This window comes from Heterodontus francisci, chromosome 9, assembly GCF_036365525.1.
Source record: "Heterodontus francisci isolate sHetFra1 chromosome 9, sHetFra1.hap1, whole genome shotgun sequence".
NCBI lineage: Eukaryota > Metazoa > Chordata > Chondrichthyes > Heterodontiformes > Heterodontidae > Heterodontus > Heterodontus francisci.
In genome coordinates, this window is record NC_090379.1 from 4,947,949 (window position 1) to 4,970,421 (window position 22,473).

The 22,473-nt window shown below is 45.3% G+C and overlaps 2 protein-coding genes across 2 annotated transcripts in view; one reads left to right on the top strand and one right to left on the bottom strand.

Moving 5' to 3' along the window:
• Positions 1-348: 348 nt before the first annotated feature.
• LOC137373550 (sterile alpha motif domain-containing protein 15-like) lies at positions 349-14,404 on the bottom strand. Its single transcript, XM_068038479.1, has 4 exons — positions 14,355-14,404; positions 13,996-14,223; positions 9,507-9,605; positions 349-1,365 (listed from the first exon to the last, which is right to left on the bottom strand). Exons 2-4 carry the CDS (start codon positions 14,122-14,124, stop codon positions 1,192-1,194), a joined length of 402 nt encoding a protein of 133 aa, XP_067894580.1. The 5' UTR covers positions 14,125-14,223; positions 14,355-14,404; the 3' UTR covers positions 349-1,191.
• An 89-nt stretch (positions 14,405-14,493) lies between these two features.
• The window catches only part of tmed8 (transmembrane p24 trafficking protein 8), a 37,680-nt gene continuing 29,700 nt past the window's right edge, over positions 14,494-22,473 (top strand). The window contains exons 1-2 of the mRNA XM_068038478.1: positions 14,494-14,746; positions 20,883-20,979. Of these exons, the coding sequence (XP_067894579.1) occupies positions 14,524-14,746; positions 20,883-20,979 (320 nt within the window). The 5' untranslated portion in view covers positions 14,494-14,523. The remainder of the gene's footprint in view (positions 14,747-20,882; positions 20,980-22,473) is intronic.

Below are 22,473 nucleotides of genomic sequence, written 5' to 3' on the forward strand. Positions count from 1 at the left end.
TGTCTGCTGACTGTGAACACCAAGACATATTGCCTGCTGCAGACTGTAGTGTTCAGTGACTTAATTGATCTGTGTTTGATTGTATTAGTCTGTTCACCGACCGATGCTCGCTGTGCTTGGTGACTTAAGCCTGCCGGGGAGCTATTGAGACAGTTTAAAGAACTTTCCGGAAGAGAACAGACAGAAACCTCCTTCAGTTACACAGTTTAGAGAACCTTCTGGAAAAGAACAGCGATCTCCCTCTCGAAGGAAAGCAGCCACTTTGCTGTCTCCCGGAGAACCACTGAATCAGCATCCACATCTTCAACCTGGAAGCCTCAGGACCACCGAATTGAGCCTGAAGCCAGCTGAGTCACCAACCTCCATAGACTATATACTCCTTTTATTTCTCTGGACTCTAATTCGACCAATCTATCCTTCCTCACTCTGTAACCTATTTGTGTGTGTGTGTGTGTGTGTGAAAGTTGGAGCGTATTTTATTATTTTTACTGAGATTGATTTAAATACAATAAAGTTAACCTCTTTCTTTGTTAGTTCGAGAAAAACAGTCTGATTGGCTCTTTTTATGATCATGGCGCGTAAACAAGTAAACACTCACTGAATTGGCAAGTATATCCACTTAAAAAAAAATCTGTTGTGGTCAAACAAGGAAAGGGAAAAGAGGGGAACCCTTCAACCCCTCCTCAACTGATCCTAACAGTGGTGACTAACTTACAGAACTGGTAACAGTGTGTTGAGCAGATCACAGTGATCAAAGGCACACACACACACGATTACATACTAACAAAAACACAATACTACATCTTGTAAAATACAGAAATCCCATAACCAGGACATCCTAGAATCCCTTTTTTTTTTGGTCTCCTTCGGGTCTGAGACCCCACCCTGAAAAGCCCATGTTTAATGTTGAGTAACACGATTTTACAGTTTAACATCATGCGAATTTGCTCTGAAAACAGCAGTTATTTCCTTGAAAAAAAAGTTCTTAGAAGAACTGGCAGGTCTCGACATTTTGGGCAAAGTTCACTGCTCTTTTCAAAGCATATTCACATGGTGTAAAACCGTAAAATTATCTTACGCAACGTTACTGCTCTCACCATGAAAACCTTCAAACAACTTTTAAGCCCATGTTTCTTTATGATCCTAATAGGTAGGATTCTTCTCAGTTGGTACTCAGAGTGTGGAGGCAATTCAGTCCTCCAGCTCCTTCAGGAACTCTTCCAAAGTTAGTGCATCAGCTCTCGGTCCTGTCGGAGCCTTACGCTCAAGAAACAGGCCCATGCGATCCCTGCGGGGTTGGGCAATGCTCCGACGCCAGAGTGGCTCCTCAGTATCCAGCAGCTTCTGAATCGCATGGGAAATCACCTAAAAACAACAGCAAATTGCATTTCTATAGCTTATTTAACGTAGTAAAAATTTCCGAGTTGCTTCACAGGAGCAATATCATTGTCGTTGGGTCTGAATCCTGGAACTCCCTCCCTTAGAGCACTGTGGGAGTACCTACACCACATGAACTGCAGCGGTTCAAGAAGGCAGCTCACCACCACCTTAGAACCATAAAAAAATTACGGCACAGAAGGAGGCCATTCAGCCCATCGTGTCTGTGCTGGCTGAAAAAACTAGCTGCCCAATCTAATCCCACCTTCCAGCACCTGGTCTGTAGCTTTGCAGGTTACAGCATTTAGGATGCATGTCCAGGTACTTTTTAAATGAGTTGAGGGTTTCTGCCTCCACCATCGATCCGGGCAGTGAATTCCAGACACCCACCACCCTCTGGGTGAAAAAGCTTTTCCTCTAATCCTTCTACCAATCACTTTAAATCTGTGCCCCCTGGTAATTTACCTCTCCGCTATGCGAAACAGGCCCTTCCTGTCTACTCTGTCTAGGCCCCTTATAATTTTGTACACCTCTATTAAGTCACCCCTCAGCCTCCGCTGTTCTAAAGAAAACAACCATAGCTGATCCATTCTTTCCTCATAGCTGCAACTTTCAAGCCCTAGCAACATTCTTGTAAATCTCCTCTGTACTCTCTCCAGAGCAATTATGTCCTTCCTATATTGTGTTGACCAGAACTGTAAATACTCCAGCTGTGGCCTAACCAGCACTTTTATACAGTTCCAGAATTACATCCCTGCTTTTGTATTCTATACCTCATCCAATAAAGGAAAGCATTCCATATGGCATCTTCACCACTTTATCTACCTGTCCTGACACCTTCAGGGACCTGTGGACATGCACTCCAAGGTCTCTCACTTCTTCTACACCTCTCAATATCCTCCTGTTTATTGTGTATTCCCTTGCTTTATTTGCCCTCCCCAAATGCATTACCTCACACTTCTCCGATTGAATTCCATTTGCCACTTTTCAGCCCACTCAACCAAACCATTAATATCATTCTGGAGTCTACAGCTGTCCTCTTCACTATCAACTACACGGCCAATTTTTGTGTCATCTGCAGATTTCCCAATCATGCCTCCCACATTTAAGTCCAATCATTAATATATACCACAAACAGCAAGGGACCCAACAGTGAGCCCTGTGAAATGCCACTGGAAACAGCTTTCCATTCACAAAAACGTTTGTCGACCACTACCCTTTGTCTCCTGTCACTGAGCCAATTTTGGATGCAACTTGCCATAAATCCCTGTATCCCATGGGCTTTTATTTTTCTGACCAGTCTGCCATGTGGGACCTTGTCAAATGCCTTACTAAAATCCATGTAAACCACATCCACTGCACTATCCTCATCAATCCTCCTTGTTACTTCTTCAAAAAATTCAATTAAGTTAGTAAGACATGGCCTTCCCTTAACAAATCCATGCTGGCTATCCCTGATTAATCTGTTTTTTTTCTAAGTGGCAGTTTATCCTAACTCTTAGAATTGATTCTAATAGTTTGCCCACTTCCGAGGTCAGACTGACTGGCGGATAACTACTCGACTTATCCCTCGCACCCTTTTTAAAGAATACAACATTCGCAGACCTCCAATCCTCTGGTACCTCGCCTGCATCTAGTGAGGATTTGAAGATGATCCTCAGAGCATCCGTCATTTCCTCCCTGGCTTCCGTTAACAGCCTGGGATATAATCCATCCGGCCCTGGTGATTTATCCACTTTCAAGGATGTCAGACCCTCTAGTACTTCCTCTCTCATTATGCTTATATCTAATATTTCACACTCCTCCTCTTTTACTACAATGTCTACATCATCCCTCTCCTTTGTGAAGACAAGAGACAAAAACTCATTAAGAACCCTGTCTATAGCTTCTGCATCCACGCACAGGTTCCCCTGTACGTATTGGATAGGCCCTACCCTTTCCTTAGTTATCCTCTTACTCTTAATGTACTCATATGCCATGGAGAAGGCAAATAATGCTTGTCAGTTAACTGCAGTCACTGTAAACTGGTGCATTTTCCATGGCAATGCCTCTACCAATCACAGTTCACTTGCGAACCAATCAACACTCTCTTCCCATACAGTATAAAGTTGTTGTTTTCTCTTACATTGGTATTCTTGCGGATTGTCCTGATGAGTGCAAGACAAAAAGTTTCAACAACATGTCTCTTTTCACCAATACTTTTTGCATTTTGTGGCACTTTATCCATACCCCATGGCGGGAAAAAAATGAAAGGACTCAGGCCGGGTTGAGCTCGGGTCGGATGTGGTTCGATTGGGCTCAGGTCGGGTTTCATTTGCAGACCCGAGCAGGCCTTTACCCCACATGGCACAGGATGTGCATTCAACAGGTGCGAGCAGCCCTGCCATGCCTCGAATTATTTATTTACTGAACTAAAAATTGGAAGTTAAATAAACACAATAAATGGTTATAAAAAGAACGAGCAAACGGGTAACCATCTACCGACTACTGGTATTTTAGCTTCTACTTAGTAGATAGACATAAATGTTAGAGAAAAAATAAAAATCAGCAGAAAATAAGAAAAGAAAATATCCAGCAGATACTTACCGACTAGCTCCCTGTGCCTCGCTGCTCTCTCCCTTCTTGTGCTATTTGTAGCTCCGAGGTCTCACCCAGCCAATCACCTATCTGCTTCACTGTGAAGTCCACCTACCAAAACTAATCTACCTTTCCACTATTAATATACCCTATCAATACTAAAATGCTAACACTAGTAGTAATAACCACTGTAATAAACCTTAAAACATAAAACAGAACAGTAGACTCACTAGCTTTTCCTTCCTGCCTGTGTGCCTTAAAATTAATATTTATGTAACTACCTTAAAATTAATTACATTTTTTTCCTAATTTGTAGCTATTCACACACACACCATAACAGTATTTACAGATATTCCCTAACAATAGTTACTCACCAAGCAATCACCTTACAGCTTTCCTGTGATGTCACTGTTCACTTTTGTTTTTAAACTCAGACTGCCTAGACTCCTGTACGCTGCTCTCCCGGAGGGTAAATGCTGTAGGCTGCAATCCTCGGCCTTTATTCAATTGCTCCCCGCTCCGTGTTCCTTCCGCAGGTCCACTGCTCTCTCAGAAGGTAAATGCTGTAGGCCACGATCCTCGGCCTTTATTTAACTGCTCCCCGCTCCGTGTTCCTCCCGCAGGTCCGCTCCTGTACACTGCTTTCCCGGAAGGCAAGTGCTGTAGACCACGATCCTCAGCCTTAATTTAACTGCTCCCCGCTCTGTGTTCCTCTCGCAGGTCCACTCTTGTCCACTGCTCTCCTGGTAGGTAAATGCTGTAGGCCGTAATCCTCGGCCTTTATTTAACTGCTCCCCACTCCATGTTCCTACCGCAGGTCCGCTGCTCTCCCGGAAGATAAGTGCTGGAGGCTGTGATCCTCAGCCTTTATTTAACTGCTCCTTGTTCCATGTTCCTCTCGCAGGTTCACTCTTGTCCGCTGCTCTCCCGGAAGGTAAGTGTGGTAGGCCCCGATCCTCGGCCTTTAACTGCTCTTTGCTCCGTGTTCGCCCCGGAGGTCCGCTCCTCTTCTGGAAGGTAAGCGCTGTTGGCTGCGATCCTCGGCCTCTATTTAACTGCTCCCCGCTCCATGTTTCTCCCACAGGTCCGCTCCTGTGCGCTGCTCTCCTGGAAGATAAGTGCTGTAGGCCGCAATCCGCGACCTTTATTTAACTGCTCCCCACTCTGTGTTTCTCCTGCAGGTCCACTCCTGTACGCTGCTCTCCTGGAAGGTAAGTGCTGTAGGCCGCAACCCTCTGCCTTTATTTAACTGCTCCCCGCTCTGTGTTTCTCCTGCAGGTCCGCTTCTGTCCGCTGCTCTCCTGGAAGGTAAGTGCTGTAGGCTGTGATCCTCAGCCTTCATTTAACTGCTCCCTGCTCCCTGTTCCTCCCGCAGGTCCACTCCTGCCCACTTCTATCCCAGAACACAAATGCAGTCGGCTGTGATCCTCGGCCTTTATTTAACTGCTCCCCACTCTGTGTTTCTCCTGCAGGTCCGCTGTTCTCCCGGAAGGGAAGTGCTGTAGGCTGCAATCCTTGGCCTTTATTTAACTGCTCCCAGCTCCGTGTTCCTCCCGTAAGTCCACTCCTGCCTGCTGCTCTCCTGGAAGGTAAATGCTGTAGGCCACAATCCTCGTGCTTTATTTAACTGCTCCCCACTCTGTGTTTCTCCCGCACCACCCACCTTATCAAGGGCATTTAGCGGTAAGCAACAAATGCTAGCCTTGCCAGCAATGCCCACACCCCACAAATAAATTTTTAAAAGTCAGACAAAATTTGACACTGAGCCACATAATGAGATTTTAGGTCAGGGGACCAAAAGTTTGGTCGAACAAGTAGGTTTTATGGCTGCGTCTTAAAAGTAAAGAGAGGTTTAGGGAGGGAATTCAAGAGCTTAGGATCCAGGTAGCTGAATGCACAGCCACCAACGATAGAATGAATAAAATCAGAGACATGCAGGAGACCAGAATTGGAGGAGCGCGGAGGGTTTTTTAAAAACTTCTTTCATGGGATGTGAGCATCGCTGGCAAGGCCAGCATTTGTTGCTCATCCCAAATTGCCCTTAAGAAGGTGGTAGTGAGCCGCCTTCTTGAACCGCTGCAGTCCATGTAGTGTAAGTACACCCACAGTGTTGTTAGGAAGGGAGTTCCAGGATTTTGACCCAGTGACAGTGAAGGAACGATGATATAGTTCTAAGTCAGGATGGTGTGTGGCTTGGAGATGAACTTGCAGGTGGTGGTGTTCCCATGCATCTGCTGCCTTTGTCCTTCTAGTCGCAGGTGTGGAAGGTGCTGTCTAAGGAGCCTTGGTGCGTTGCTGCAGTGCATCTTGTAGATGGTACACACTGCTGCCACTGTGCATCAGTGTTGAAGGGAGTGAATGTTGAAGGTGATGGATGGGGTGCCAAACAAGTGGGCTGCTATATCCTGGATGGTGTCGAGCTTCTTGAGTGTTGTTGGAGCTGCACCCATCCAGGCAGGTGGAGAGTATTCCATCACACTCCTGACTTGTGCCTTGGAGATGGTGGACAGGCTTTGGAGAGTCAGGAGGTGAATTACTCACCGCAGAATTCCCAGCCTCTGACCTGCTCTTGTAGCCACAGGATTTATGTTTTAGATTAGTTTAGAGATACAGCACTGAAACAGGCCCTTCGGACCAACGAGTCTGTGCCAACCATCAACCACCCATTTATACTAATCCTACACTAATCCCATATTCCTACCATATCCCCACCTGTCCCTATATTCCCCTACCACCTACCTATACTAGGGGCAATTTATAATGGCCAATTAACCTATCAACCTGCAAGTCTTTGGCATGTGGGAGGAAACCGGAGCACCCGGAGGAAACCCACACAGACACAGGGAGAACTTGCAAACTCCACACAGGCAGTACCCAGAATTGAACCCGGGTCGCTGGAGCTGTGAGGCTGCGGTGCTAACCACTGCGCCACTGTGCCGCCCCACAGTGCTGGTCCAGTTCAGTTTCTGGTCAATGGTAACCCCAGGATGTTGACAGTGGTGTTTCAGCGATGGTGATGCCCTTGAATGTCAAGGAAGGATGGTTAGATTCTCGCTTGTTGGAGATGGTCATTGCTTGGCCCTTGTGTGGCGTGAATGTTACTTGCCACTTATCAGCCCAAGCCTGGATGTTGTTCAGTTCTTGCTGCATTTCTACATGGACCTCTTCAGTATCTGAGGAGTCATGAATGGTGCTGAACATTGTGTAATCATCAGCGAACATCCCCACTTCTGACCTTATGATGAAGGGAAGGTCATTGATGAAGCAGCTGAAGATGGTTGGGCCTAAGACACTACCCTGAGGAACTCCTGCAGTGATATCCTGGAACTGAGATGATTGACCTCCAGCAGCCATGACCATCTTCCTTTGCACTCGGTATGACTCCAACCAGCGGAGAATTTTCCCCCTGATTTCCATTGATTCCTGCAGTGATGTCCTGGGACTGAAATGATTGACCTCCAACAACCACAACCATCTTCCTTTGTGCTAGGTATGACTCCAACCAGTGGAGAGTATTCTGCCAATTATCATTGACTTCAATTTTGTTAGGGCTCATTGATGCCACATTTGGTCAAATGCTGCCTTGATGTCACCTCTGGAGTTCAGCTCTTTTGTCCACATTTGGACCAAGGCTTTAATGAGGTCAGGAGCTGAGTGGCCCTGGCGCAACCCAAACTGAGCGTTACTGAGCAGATTATTGCTGAGCAAGTGCCGCTTGATAGCACTGTTGACGACGCCTTCCATCACTTTGCTATTGATCAAGAGTGGACTGATAGGGCGGTGATTGGCCAGGTTGGATTTGTCCTGCTTTTTGTGTACAGGACATACCTGGGCAATTTTCCATATTGCCAGGTAGATGCCAGTGTTGAAACACACATCACCCCCAGCAGATGTCCTGCTCCTCAAACTCCATCAGTACAGCTGTGAGACCAGTAACAGGCTCTTAAACAATCCCTGCCTGCCAGAGAAACAGCCAGACTCAGCTCGCAAGGTTCATATATGAACACTGATTCATAGATTATGATTAGATTAGATTAGATTAGAGATACAGCACTGAAACAGGCCCTTCGGCCCACCGAGTCTGTGCCGAACATCAACCACCCATTTATACTAATCCTACACTAATCCCATATTTCTACCAAACATCCCCACCTGTCCCTATATTTCCCTACCACCTACCTATACTAGTGACAATTTATAATGGCCAATTTACCTATCAACCTGCAAGTCTTTTGGCTTGTGGGAGGAAACCGGAGCACCCGGAGAAAACCCACGCAGACACAGGGAGAACTTGCAAACTCCACACAGGCAGTACTCTCCATGTGCTGAACAGCTGGTGTGAGGAAATCTTACTGCTCTCTAGTGCAACCCTCCATGTTCCTGTTACCCTGCCCCCAAAGCTTACATCTGTTTAATGCATTGACATATTAATTGCTCTTTGTCAAATTTTCAGTTATAATTTCCTTTATGAACATTAATATTAATTGTCTATGTAAACTTGTCACACTGTAATTATATCATTTCCCAGTGGAGGTGCTACAACACCACCATTGGCTGCAGAATGTAATGACAGAATGACCAGTTTACATTGGCAGTTTCCAATATAACCTACCTGGCCCCATTACCCCAAGTTGACACGTTTTCTCGCAAGACTTCACTTGGTTCTCTCATCCCAGATTTATTTACCGTTGATGGGAACTAGGGGTGGAGTTTCAGACATAAATGTGGATGTGGGAACTTCTAATGGGACTGTAAACATAGAACATAGAACAGTACAGCACAGTACAGGCCCTTCGGCCCACCATGTTGTGCCGAACCTTTAATCTACTCTAAGATCAAACTAACTACCTACCCTTCATTCTACTATCATCCATGTACCTATCCAAGAGTCGCTTAAATGTCCCTAATGTATCTGCTTCTACCACCACCACTGGCAGTGCATTCCGCGCACCCACCACTCTCTGTGTAAAGAACCTACCTCTGACATCTCCCTGAAACCTTCCTCCAATCACCTTAAAATTATGCCCCCTGGTGATAGCCCTTTCCGCCCTGGGAAAAAGTCTCTGGCTATCCACTCTATCTATGCCTCTCATCATCTTGTACCCCTCTATCAAGTCAAGTCTCATCCTTCTTCGCTCCAATGAGAAAAGCCCTAGCTCCCTCAACCTTTCTTCATAGGACATGCCCTCCAGTCCAGGCAGCATCCTGGTAAATCTCCTCTGCACCCTCTCTAAAGCTTCCACATCCTTCCTATAATGAGGCGACCAGAACGGAACACAATATTCCAAGTGTGGTCGAACCAGGGCCTTATAGAGCTGCAGCATAACCTCGCGGCTCTTAAACTCAATCCCCCTGTTAATGAAAGCCAACACACCATACGCCTTCTTAACAACCCTATCAACTTGGGTGGCAACTTTGAGCGATCTATGGACATGGACCCCAAGATCCCTCTGTTCCTCCACACTACCAAGAACATAAGGACAGAGCGTATGACTTTAAAATGGTACACCAGCGGGAGATGGACAAGTATTTCTTTCAAACAGCAGACTGACCTTCATGTGCTCGAAGTCTGTGATTCCCATTCTGGGCAGGGTGGAGCAGTTGACAAAAATGAGTTTCCTGCCAGAGATTCTGTTTGATATAAAAGTATCCTGGAATAAAGAACCAAAAAACATTACACAAGGGTCAATTTGGAATGGAGGTGGTGGTGAGGAGGAGGGTTGAGACTGGGCCCATTTCATTTAGAGCTGGGAAAAAGGTATAGTGAGTAATCAGGATTGGGTGAGATCAAATGGGCTGGGTTTCTCCGAGAGGGTATTTAGTCAGTGTATTTTCCTGGCGCATATTTGTCCAGGGCTTTATTCATCCAAGACTGCATTTGCCCAGGGGTATATTTACCAGGTACATATTTACCTGCGGGTATTTAGTTAGAATATTTTCCCAGGGGTATATTTTCCCCGGCTGCGTTTGCTGACAACGCAACTACGAGGTGGTGCTGTACTGGCAGATGCGCAAATGCAGCCTCATCCACTGAAATGTCACTGTCTGCGACGTTCAGGCTGCTGCCAGGATTAAAGATGGCGCAGCTCAATTTATCACAGAAAAACAACTTCAATCCATGGCAGCACACAATGGATATGTTTGATACTCGGAGAACATTGCACTGTTTAAAGTCTCATCAGAAGGACGGCACCTCTGACAGTGCTGCGCACCCTCCATAATTTTGTGAGATTTCAGTGCCATCCCGCTCTTCGGCCACTCACCTCCCCCCATCTCCATCCCACTCTCCGGCTGCTCACTCCCTGCTTCCCCCCATCCCACTCTCTGGCCACTCACTCCTACATCGCCCCGTCACCCCTCGCGGCCCGCTTTGCTTCTTCGGGCGGATCAAATGGCGAGAGGAGGAAAGCGGCCTGTGGCCGAAAGCGAGCAACTGGAGAGTTTGGCGGGGGTGGTGGTGGTGGGGAGCGTGCGGCTGGAGAGCGGGGTGGGGGGGTGGTGGTGGTGGGGAGCGTGCGGCTGGAGAGCGGGGTGGGGGGGGGGGGGTGGGTGGAGTGGGGAGCGAGGGGCCGGAAAGCCAGGGGGGGTAGGTGACATAGGCTGCGCATGCACAACATCTCAAAGCACAGGAGACTGTTTGCTCATGTGCGCAGGTTGGAGAACTCTGATGACGTCAGCAGGCCGCTGTGTTGTCAGGAATCACTTTGATTTTTCCATGGGTATATTTATCCAAGAGTACAATTGTCCTGGGATATACTTGTTGGGGGAATATTTGACTAGAGGAATTTAAATGATATATATCTGATGTATATTTGCCCAGGGTATATTTGGCTTTTTTTGCCCAGGGTATATTTTCCAGCAGTGTTTTTTTTTATTCTTGCATGGGATGCGGGTGTCGCTGGCAAGACTAGCCTTTGTTGTCCATCTCCAATTGTCCTTGAGGAGGTGGTGCTGAGGTGTTTTCTTGAACAGCTGCAGTCCATGTGGTGTAGGCACATCCAACTTGCTGTTAGGAAGGGAGTTCCAGGATTTTGACCCAGCGACAGCGATAGTTCCAAATCAGGTTGGTGTGTGCATATTTGCTTGTATTATATATTTCCTGTGCATATTTGCCTGGGTATATTTTTGACTGGGTGTATATTTCCCCCAGGTGCATATATTCTCTGATATGTATTTGCCCTGGCAACAGTTACCCTGGTGTATATTTAACACGGTTTATAGTTCCTGTGGAGTATATAGCCCCCAGATGCATATTTGCTCTGACATATATTTGTCCTGGGTATATTTACCGCGGTGTATATTTCACATACATTATATCATTGCCAGGGTATGCATTTGCCCAGGTGTATATTTCCCAGGGTGTATATTTCCTGTGGGTATATATTTGCACAGATATATGTTCCCTGGATATGTTTGCCTAGCTATGTGTTTGCTGGAGTGTATATTTGCCCAGGTGTATAATTTGCAAGGGTATATATTTGCCCGGGTATATATCTGCTTAGGTGTATATTTTCCCAGGTGCATTTGTGTCCAGGTGTATATTTGTCCTGATGTACATTTGCCCAGGTATATGTTTACTCAGGTGCACATCTGCCCACATATTTGGCCGGGTGTATATTTCACACAGGATACCTTTGCCTGGATGTAAATTTTTCTGAGTACATATTTGTCTAGTCGTATATGTGTCCAAGTATATATCTGCCCTGGTGGATATGTGCCTGGTGTATCATGTGTGTATTTGCCTGGGTGTATATCTTCCCAGGTGTATATTTATCCATCCGTATATTTGCCTGGGTATATATCTGTCCAGGTATATAACTTCCCTGATGGATATCTATACAGTTGTATATTTGCCGGGATGTTTATCTGCTTGGGTGGATATCTGCCCAGTGGCTATCTGCCTAGGTGGATATCTGCCCAGGTGAATATATGCCCAAGTGAATATCAGTTCGGCTAGATATCTGCCCTGCTAGATATCTGCCCAGGCGGATATCTGTGCTGTTGTATATTTGATTGGATGTATATGTTACCAAGTGGAAAGCTGCCCAGGTGGATAACTGCCTGGGTGGATATTTGCCCCAGGTAGATATTTGCCTGGGTGGATATCTGCCCGATGGATATTTTCCCTCCTATATCTGCCCAGGTATATAATCTGCCCAAGTATATATCTGCATGATGGATATTTGCCCTCCTGTATCTGTCCAGGTATATATCTGCATGATGGATATTTGCCCCCCTGTATCTACCCAGGTATATAGCTGCATGATGGATATTTGGCTTTCTGTATCTACCCGGGTATATAATCTGCCCAGGTATATATCTGCATGATGGATATTTGCCCCCCTGTATCTGCCGAGCTATATATCTGCATGATGGATATTTGCCCCCCTGTATCTGCCCAGGTATATATCTACATGATGGATATTTGCCCCCTGTATCTGCCCAGGTATAAATCTGCATGATGGTATTTGCCCTCCCGTATCTTCCCAGGAATATATCTACATCATGGATATTTGCCCTCCTGTATCTACCCAGGTATATATCTGCCCATGTGGCAATATGCCCAGGTATATACCTACATGGTGGATATTTGCCCTCCTGTATCTACCCAGGTATATAATCTGCCCAAGTATATATCTGCATGATGGATATTTGCCCTCCTGTATCTAGCCAAGTAGATAATTGCATGATGGATGTTTGCCCTCCTGTATCTACCCAGGTATATATCTACATGATGGATATTTGCTCACCTGTATCTACCCAGGTATATATCTACATGATGGATATATGCCCTCCTGTATCTACCCAGGTATATATCTGCCCAGGTGGCAATCTGCTCAGGTATATACCTGCATGGTGGATATTTGCCATCCTGTATCTACCCAGGTATATATCTGCCCAGGTGGCAATCTGTCCAGGTATATACCTGCATGGTGGATATTTGCCCTCCTGTATCTACCCAGGTATATATCTGCCCAGGTGGTAATCTACCCAGGTATATATCTATGTGATGGATATTTACCCCCTGTGTCTGCCCAAATATATAACTGCATGATGGATATTTGGCTTTCTGTATCTACCCGGGTATATAATCTGCCCAGGTGGCAATCTGCCCAGGTATATATCTGCATGATGGATATTTGCCCCCCTGTATCTGCCCAGGTATATATACGCATGATGGATATTTGCCCCCTGTATCTGCCCAGGTATAAATCTGCATGATGGTATTTGCCCTCCTGTATCTTCCCAGGAATATATCTACATTATGGATATTTGCCCTCCTGTATCTACCCAGATATATATCTGCCCAGGTGGCAATCTGCCCAGGTATATATCTGCATGATGGATATTTGCCCTCCTTTATCTACCCAGGTATATATCTACATGATGGATATTTGCCCCCTGTATCTGCCCAGGTATATATCTGCATGATGGATATTTGCCCCCCTGTATCTACCCAGGTATATAATCTGCCCAGGTATATATCTGCATGATGGATGTTTGCCCCCCTGTATCTGCCCAGGTATATATCTGCAGGATGGATATTTGCCCTCCTGTATCTACCCAGGTATATAATCTGCCCAGGTGGCAATCTGCCCAGGTATATATCTGCATGATGGATATGTGCCCCCCTGTATCTGCCCAGGTATATCTCTACATGATGGATATTTGCCCTCTGATATCTGCCCATGTATATATCTGCATGATGGCTATTTTCCCCCCTGTATCTCCCCAGGTATATAATCTGCCCAGGTATATATCTGCATGATGGATATTTTCCCTCCTGTATCTGCCCAGGTATAAATCTGCATGATGGATATTTGCCCTTCTGTATCTGCCCAGGTATATATCTGCATGATGAATATTTGCCCTCCTTTATCTACCCAGGTATATATCTGCATGATGGATGTTTGCCCCCCTGTATCTGCCCAGGTATATATCTGCAGGATGGATATTTTCCCTCCTGTATCTGCCCAGGTATATAATCTGCCCTGGGTGGATATGTGCCTGGTGGATATTTGCCTTTCTCTATCCCCTCACCTTGTACTGGGGGAAGCCCAGTTTCTGTATCCAGTAAGCCACTTCCTTCTCCTTCCAGTGGAGGCAGCGGGGCACCTCCAGGGGGTGACAGCCACAGCGACAGTCCACGCCACACGGGTACTCGGCCATCCGGGATCGATCTGTGCGCGGTCACCCGAGCAACCGTTACCTGGACACCACCTGGCTCGTCACCGCAGCAACGGTTGCCAGGAGAGCTGCATTAACGTCCTGCGGCATTTAAAAGTGCGGGAATTAACTGACAGACCGTTAAAATTCTGTGGTGCGTGGGTTTCTGGTACGATAGCTTTAATGTAATTTTTAATCGTGCTTTTAAGCTAATTTCCCCACCCCCCCCGTACCTTCGGGTAGTTCCGTCTCAGAATCGGGGATTTCCGGCTCTTGGCGAGTCCGGTCCGGAATACTTCCGGCTCCGGGCATCGACAATTTCCGTGCCGAGCTCGGCTCCCTCCGCCCGCCCCTCGGCTATTTCCGGAAGAATGCCCCGCCCCCTTCCTCCCTCCCCCCCCCATGACGATGGCGAGCGGAGCGGCCGCCGGACGGCAGCGCTCTCTGCCTGAGGAGGCGGCGTCGCCGCGGGGCGGGGATCCGGCCGAGTGGCAGTCGGAGGTGTGGAGGACATCGAGCGGGATGAAGATGGGGATGAGCCTGGGTGTGCCGGGGGTCGACAAACAGCCGCCGCAGCAGATGGAGGAGGAGGAGGTGGTGGAGGAGCCGCCGCAACAGCGCCGAGGTAAAGAGGCTTCAGGCCGCATCCCCGGGAAGTCGCCCTGCACAAAACCCTGGGTTACACCGCGGTGCCCGGGGCAGCCCGACCTCTTGCAGGCAGCACATCCCAGTATTTGCAGCATTAGAGAGAAATTGCAAAAGCAAACAAAACCCAGCCAGGATGTGTGTCCGCGCTGTCAAAGGGACTGTTGAGATTTGCACTGGGCAATGCACATTACAACACAAGCATCATCAATCTTCATCTTGAATTAAACCATTTCCCCGCTGGTGAAATGGCTGGATTTCTGTTCTCGGTTTTAGTGATCAACATCTGTTTTTAACTTGGCAATTTAAAGGGGAGGAGGGGGGGGGGGGGTGGTCAGTTTTTATTTTATTAAATGTGAGAGGGGTGAAGCACCCGAGTACATTCATGACAGTTTTTATTTTGATCATCTCTTGGACTCATGAAATCAGAAAATAAAGTTTTTTTTTTACCCAAAAAGGTAGTCAGGTTCAATGTTATCACTTATTTTACAGTACCTTCATAGTTTTGATTAACCTCTAGATAGTTTGATGGTAACAGTAAATTAATGGAATCTGTCTTCAGGATCTGGAATGCACTACTTGAGTGTGGTGGAGGCAGTCAATGGGGGCTTTCAAAAGAGAATTGGATAGGCATCTCGACAAAATTTGCAGGACTATGGGGAAAAGGAGTGGGACTAGCTTTTGCAGAGAGCTGGCAGAGATATGACAGACTGAATGTGCTCCTGTGCTGTAACCATTCTGTGGCATCTGCTGTATTTTGCTTTCATTCTATGATGTTGTGGTTTCAACCACTTAGCACGGTAATAAAAATAGTTGGAGATTATGCACAGGGCAATTACACTCAAACAGCCATCTCCAGACTTGATTTTTTTTTAAACAAGAAAAGGCAGTGCAGGGAGTGGAATTTGTATTTTTTTAAAAATGGATGTTGTAAATGGTTCGGTACTGCTGTATTAAATATCAGTGTTTCACAGCTAGTTGGGTGGGTATGAAGCAAAGGCAGCAAGGCACTGACAGTTACCATGCTGACAGATCGCCTCGGTCTTCAGGGGACTAATAGTGTAACGTTTTGTTTGCTAAAGACAGTTGTGCAGTCATTCTGTGCATTATCTCCAACCTTTTTTTTTATTGCACCATCGTAGTGCCAGGAAAGTGACTGAAACCACGTTAAATATAGATTCTAGAATGGTACCAGGGATGGAGAGAGTGGAGAAGCTGGGATTGTTCTTGGAGCAAAGAAGGTTAAGATGAGATTTGGTAGAGGCATTCAAAATTATGAATAATTTTGATACAGTAAATAAAGGGAAACTGTTTCCAGTGGTGGAAGAGTCGCTAACCAAAGATTTAAGGTGCTTGGCAAAAGAACCAGAGGCAAGATGAAGAACAATTTTTTATGCTCTGTCTGAAAGGGCAGTGGAAACAGATTCAGTAATAACTTTCAAAAGGGAAAATGATAAATACTTGAAAGGAAAATAATTACAGGCATGTGGGGAAAGGGAAGGGAAAGAGTGGGACTATTTGGATAATTCTGCAGAGGCATGGTGGGCCAAGATGGCTCCTTTCTGCGCTGTCATTCTAAGATGTTCAGAAATGAAAACTGCAATTTTATTGATTTCTCTGAACTTACTCGTGATTATCTAACCCATTTTTCTTTTACACATTAAATATGGAAAACCCTGGGTATTTTGAACTGGCAATCAAGCAGATTTTACTGATCCTCATCTGAAAAGCATTTCATGGAATTGGCTACGATTAATTATGTGGGAATGATTTGCATTGCATTTGTTTGTTTCATTGTGGGTGACAGCTAGAAGGGAGATTCTGACTTAGCTGTCCGACTGTCAAAAATACAAATCTGGCTTTATGTACTGGGATCCCCGAGCTTTTCGAACTTGAGAATTGCTTGCGTGTACGTGTGTGTCGTGGAACCTTGACCCACATATAATACAACAGCTTGCATTTATATAGCGTAGTTTAAAAAGTCCCAAGATGCTTCACAGGAATGCACTCAAACTGAATTCAACACCAAATCACATAAAGAAACAAACCACACAGGTGATCAAAAGCTTGGTCAAAAGAGGTCAGTTGAAGGATAGAAGGAGAGGGGCACATGTTCAAATGTAAATGTAGTTGGAGTTTGTCGTCCGGTCTCCAAGAAATGTGGTTTCGATGCTGCTGGTGTACAGAATAAATGTTTTCTTCAGAATAGATAGGTTGGAATGATTGCAAGGCTATGTCTTCACTGTTTTTTGTAAGGGTTATAAACTGAAGGTTGCTTCTTGTCTCTGATGTCTGAATGTTCCACTGATTTAATTGGCAGTCACCCCTGACTCTGCATTGTTCCTGGGTATTAATTCCAGTCGTTCACCCCTGAACACCCCTTGAGCTGCTGCCTTGCAGTTAGGGTATGATTCCACACGTGCTGAGACCTCTGATACCTTTGCACCCAAAGTGAACATTCCTCATGTGACCCTACAGCATGAGTGCTTGGCTATTCAACTGCATAGTACATCACTGCCAAGCAATGGTATTGAGGCCAATTGTAACTCTGCAACTGCTATCCTGACTGTGATCAGTGAACTGCACACTGTCCCGATGGGGTCACACATCCTGGTTCATATGGTACAGTACCTCACTGACCCATTTCAGTGACATAACTTTGATCTCCCCAAATCGGGGTCTCGTGATAATTTACACAATTGTTTTATTTCAGACCCGGATTGATTTGATCCCCAGGGATGTGTAAGTATGGGATACCATTTGTTTCCCTTTTACTGATGATTGCAAACCTTTAACGGGCTTAACTTAGCATTTTGGTATCACTATATAGAATCATAGAACGATTCAGCCTATTGTGCAGATACCAGCTCTTTGAAAGATCTGTCCAGTTAGTTTCAATGCCCCTGATCTTACCCCTTCTTTGTGCAATTGCCTTTTGAAAGTTATTATTAAATCTGCTTCCACCATCCTTTCAGCACATTCCAGATCCCAACAAAGTGCGTCTTAAAAAGAATTCTCCTCATCTCCCCTCTGGCTGTTTTGTCAATTGTCTTAAATCTGTGTCATCTAGTTACTGATTCTCTCGCCACTAGAAACAGATTCTCTTCATCTGTACTTCATAATTGAACCTTTCACAATTTATCATTTGGTAAACCTCTTCTTAACCTTCTCTTCTCTAAGCATAACAATCCCTGCTTCTCTCCATATAATCCACACTCTCTCAGTTTACTCTTGCCAGATAACTATACTGTAGGAAGAAAACTGCTTCTCAGCTGATACTCTTTAACAATGGGTTAATACGCTGCTTGTGTGATCCTTACTTCATCCTTCAAATTGACCTTGTTATTACCAGCATTTCACCTGGGAATATGTAAGTGAAAATGTTCACATTAGGGAAACTGCTCAGGTTTGGTTTATAATTGACGTTGATGTGGTAAGAATATTTCACAGGCCTGCCACTGCAGATTCATGCAGTCCTGGTGACTGGTGGTGAGCTACGCTTGTATACCCTGCAATCTAGGAGGTTAAGGGATGCTTTGATTGAGACTATTAGGATTTTGAAAGGAGTTGGTAGGTTAGATAAAGATAAACTTGTTCTGCTGGTAGGGGGAGTACAGATAAGACGACAAACCTTGAACTCAGAGCCAGGCCTTTCAGGAGAGAAGTTAGGAAACACTTCTTCACACAAAGGGTGGTAGAGTATGGAAATCTCTCCCACAAAAAGCAGTAGATACCAGCTCAATTCATCATTTTAAATCTGAGATGGATACAGTTTTTGCCAGATAAACATATTAAGGGATGTGGAACCAAGACAGCTTGATGGAGTTAGGGTCCAGATCAGCCTTGATTTCATTGAATGGCAGAACAGGGTCGAGGGGCTGAATGGCCTCCTCCTGTATTTCCACTGAACTCACTTCTTTGTGTCCCCTCTAACTCTGCATTTGAAGAAATCAGTATAAATGGGAGAATACTATTGCAGGAGTGTGGGCCTCTGCACCTTTGTGGTTTGTGATGCCTTTGGTTTTGGGACTTTGGGCCAATGGATTTTATGGGTTTCAGGACATTAGAAGAGTGCATTGGGGATGAAAAGGCGGGAGAAAGACGTACATTTCTATAGTGCCTTTCAACACCTCAAATGTCCCAAAGCACTTTACAGCCAATGAAGTACTTTTGAAATGTAGTCACTGTTGTAAGGTAGGAAACGTGGCAACCCATTTGCACACAGCAAGATCCCACAAACAGCAATGTGATAATGACCAGATAGTCTGTATTTGCTAAGACACAAGGGGAGAACTCCCCTACTCTCCTTTGTATAGTGGCCTGGGATCTTTTACATCTATCAGAGTCATGTCCTTCCAAACTGGAGAGGGCCGACACTGGGGTAAAGTACTGGTGCGTATGTTACTGTCACTGGGTCAGAGGGAGAGCAATATGAAGGAATGGATTTACAGTATCATTAAAAGGTATGTTTTATACCATGTTAAATGACAACATTGTGGTAACCAGCTGTGGCCTCCATTAAATGACTTTGTTCTGTTGAACTGCTGTGTGAATGGGAAATGTGGACCAGGAAGGTTGGAAGTTGGAGAATCTTGACGAGTCGGGAGCCCGAGAGCCAAGTGTGGGTTAATGCTGAGCAGTGAGCTTTTGGATCCTGTTCTGCTGATAGCAAAGACTGCTGTCATTATTAATGAACTTGTAAAAGCCACAAAGCAGTCGTTTCTCATTGTGAACCCAGAGATGCTGTCCAGTGCTGCATAAAGTTACTAAATAAATTTCTGATTAAATAGAATGATACAGCACAAAGAGGCTGTTTGGCCCATCGTGCCTGTGCCAGCTCTTTGAAAGAGCTAACCAATTAGTCCCACTCCCCTGTAATTATTTTCCTTCAAGTATTCATCCAATTCTGTTTTGACTGTTACAATTGAATCTCCTTCCACCAGTCAGTCAAACATTGCATTCCAGACCACAGCTACTCACTGCATACAAAAATGTCTCCTCTGGTTTTTGCCAATCACCGTAAAACTGTCCTCTGGTTACTGACCCTTTCCTACAGTTCCTCCTTATATACTCTGTGACTTTAGCAAATCTGTGCTGACTTTTGTTTATGAGCCCATACAAGCACCAGTTAATTTGGTCCTGGTTTATTGTTTTCTAATCACTGATATTAGGGTGGTCTGTATTTGCCAGCTTTATCCCCCTCCCCATTTTAAACAGGGTATAATATTTGCAGCCTCCAGTCTTTTGACACCACCCCCATATCCAAGGAGGATTGGAAGATTGTGGTCAGAGCTGCCACAATTTCCACCCTTCCTTCCCTCAGTAGCCCAGGATGTATCCCATCTGGACTGGGTAAATTCTCTACTTTGAGGACTGACAACCTTCTAAGTACCTCCTCATTATTTTTATCCTAACCGATATCATTACTGTCCCCTCCTTTACTGCTAAGTTGACAGCATCCTCTTCTCCAGTGAAGACAGATGCAAAGTACTCATTTAGTACCTCCACCAGGCCCTCTGCCTCCACAAGAAGATCTCCTGTTTGGTCCCCAATCAGCCCAATCCTTCTGAGATCCTTTTACTAGCAATAGGCTTATGAAAGTCTTTTGGGTTCCCTTTTTGTTATCTACTAATCTATTCTCTTTGTTCCTCATTTCCCTTTTCAGTTCTGTGTACTTTCTGTTTAGCTTAATTCTCTACCATATTACTAATCTGTCATTTATCAGAAGTCTTTTTTGTTTTATTTAAATTTTTATATTTTAGACATCCAGGGAGCTCTAGTCCTTTGGAAGTCCTTTCCCCTTTGTGGGAATGTGTCCACTCTGTACCTGAACCCTTTCGTCTTTGAAGGCCTCGTATTGTTATTGTTTTATCTCCCAGTTTTTGACTCTAATCCGCCTAGACCAGATCCCTTTTCAACTCGCTGAAGTTAGCCCTCCTCCAGTTATGTACTTTTAAGCTTGGTTATACTTTGCCTTTTTCATAAGTAGAGGGTGATGAAAATGATCAGTACAGGCCCTAAATTGAGTGGCCTTATTTTTTTCCTTATCCTGCTTATTTTAATGGTGTGTTTGTGCAGTCATACTGAAGATAATATATAATTTATTTTAAATGCAGAACCTGATCCGTATTCGAAGGCTGATGTGACCTCACGACTGTCTGGCCTGCATGTGTCAGAAGGAAGTGAGAAGTGCCAGGTGGAGCCAGGACACAGGTAATCAATCAGACTGGCATTGGGATTGGAAAGATAAGCAGTGATAGGAGAGTTACAGCGTAGAAACAGGCCATCCAGCCCAACCAGTCTATCCTGGTGTTTTTGCTCCAGGTGAGCCTTCTCTCACACTACTTCATCTTGCCCTGTCACCATATCCTTCTATTACTTTCTCCCTCATGTGTTTATTCAGCTTCCCCTTAAATGCATCTGTACTATTCACCTCGATCACTCCCTGTGGTAGTGAGTTCCACATTCTCAGGGTGAAGAAGTTTCTCCTGAATTCCCTATTAGATTTATTAGTGACTATTTTATATTTATGATCCCTAGTTTTGGTCTCCCAAGTGGAAGCATATTCTCTGTGCCTACCCTTATCAAACCCCTTCATAATCTTAAAGACCTTGATCAGGTCACCCCTCAGTCATCACTTTACTAGTCATGTGATATTTTCAGTTGAACCTATGTTGTCATCTTGGAGGAAACTGTCTCTGTCTCACTAGCTGACTTTTCTGTTCAATGACCAGAACGACATCAGTTCCTGTAGAACTGGCAAGGCAGCATTTATTGCCCATTCCTGGTTGCCGTTGAGAAGGTGGTGGTGAGCTGCGTCCTTTAACAGTTCCAGTACTAGTAGTGAAATTACTTTACAGTGGTGTTAGGCAGAGTTTGAGGATTTTGACCCAGCGACAATGACGAAACTGCAATATGTGTCCAAGTCATCTATGTTCTCCTACTTCACAACAATGGCTACAGTTCAAGAAGTACTTCATTGCCTGTAAAGTGCTTTGAGGTGCCTGTAGGTCATGAAAGGAGCCAGAGAATTCAAGTTCTTTCTTTTCAGTCAGCATGGTGTGTGAGTTGGGAGGGGAACTTGGATGTGATGGCGTTCCCACAGCATCAATGATTAAAAGATGTTATAATTGAATAAAGGTTGACTTTATTTTACCCTTTTCTTCCCACCAGCCCCCAGCTTCATCTCCTGAAGATGCTGACTTGTGCTGGTGTTGTCTGGGTGATGAATACCTTCAAATATGTTGCCCAAATAAGGAGGTTGTGGGGGTGGGGGAGCGGCAGAGGGGAGGCTCTGCATCGTGCCTGTCAGTGTATAGTTCCAAGCGGGATTTGCTATCTGCTGGTTAGGACAGTAACCCTGTCTGTCTTCCCACCACCCATATCTCCCCTTGTCAGAGGGCACTGAGGTCATCTGTAGAATCATAAGCGTTATCCTAGGCTGTGATCAGGTGACACTGTACACACCAGGGATCTACACCTCCTAGTGCCTGAGCTGCTCTCCACCTTAATGAGCTGGGCCTGCAGGGAGTCATTAGACTTAATGACAGCTGCATTCTTGTCCCAACACCCAAGAGGTCTGTTGCTTCCAGTCAGGCATGAAGAGTTAACCTGGGGTGGGAGGTGTTTGAACTGGTCATCTGCACCCGTGCAGGATTTTATGGAACAATGCTTTCTTTCTCACTAGAACAACCCCAGCTGCGATTG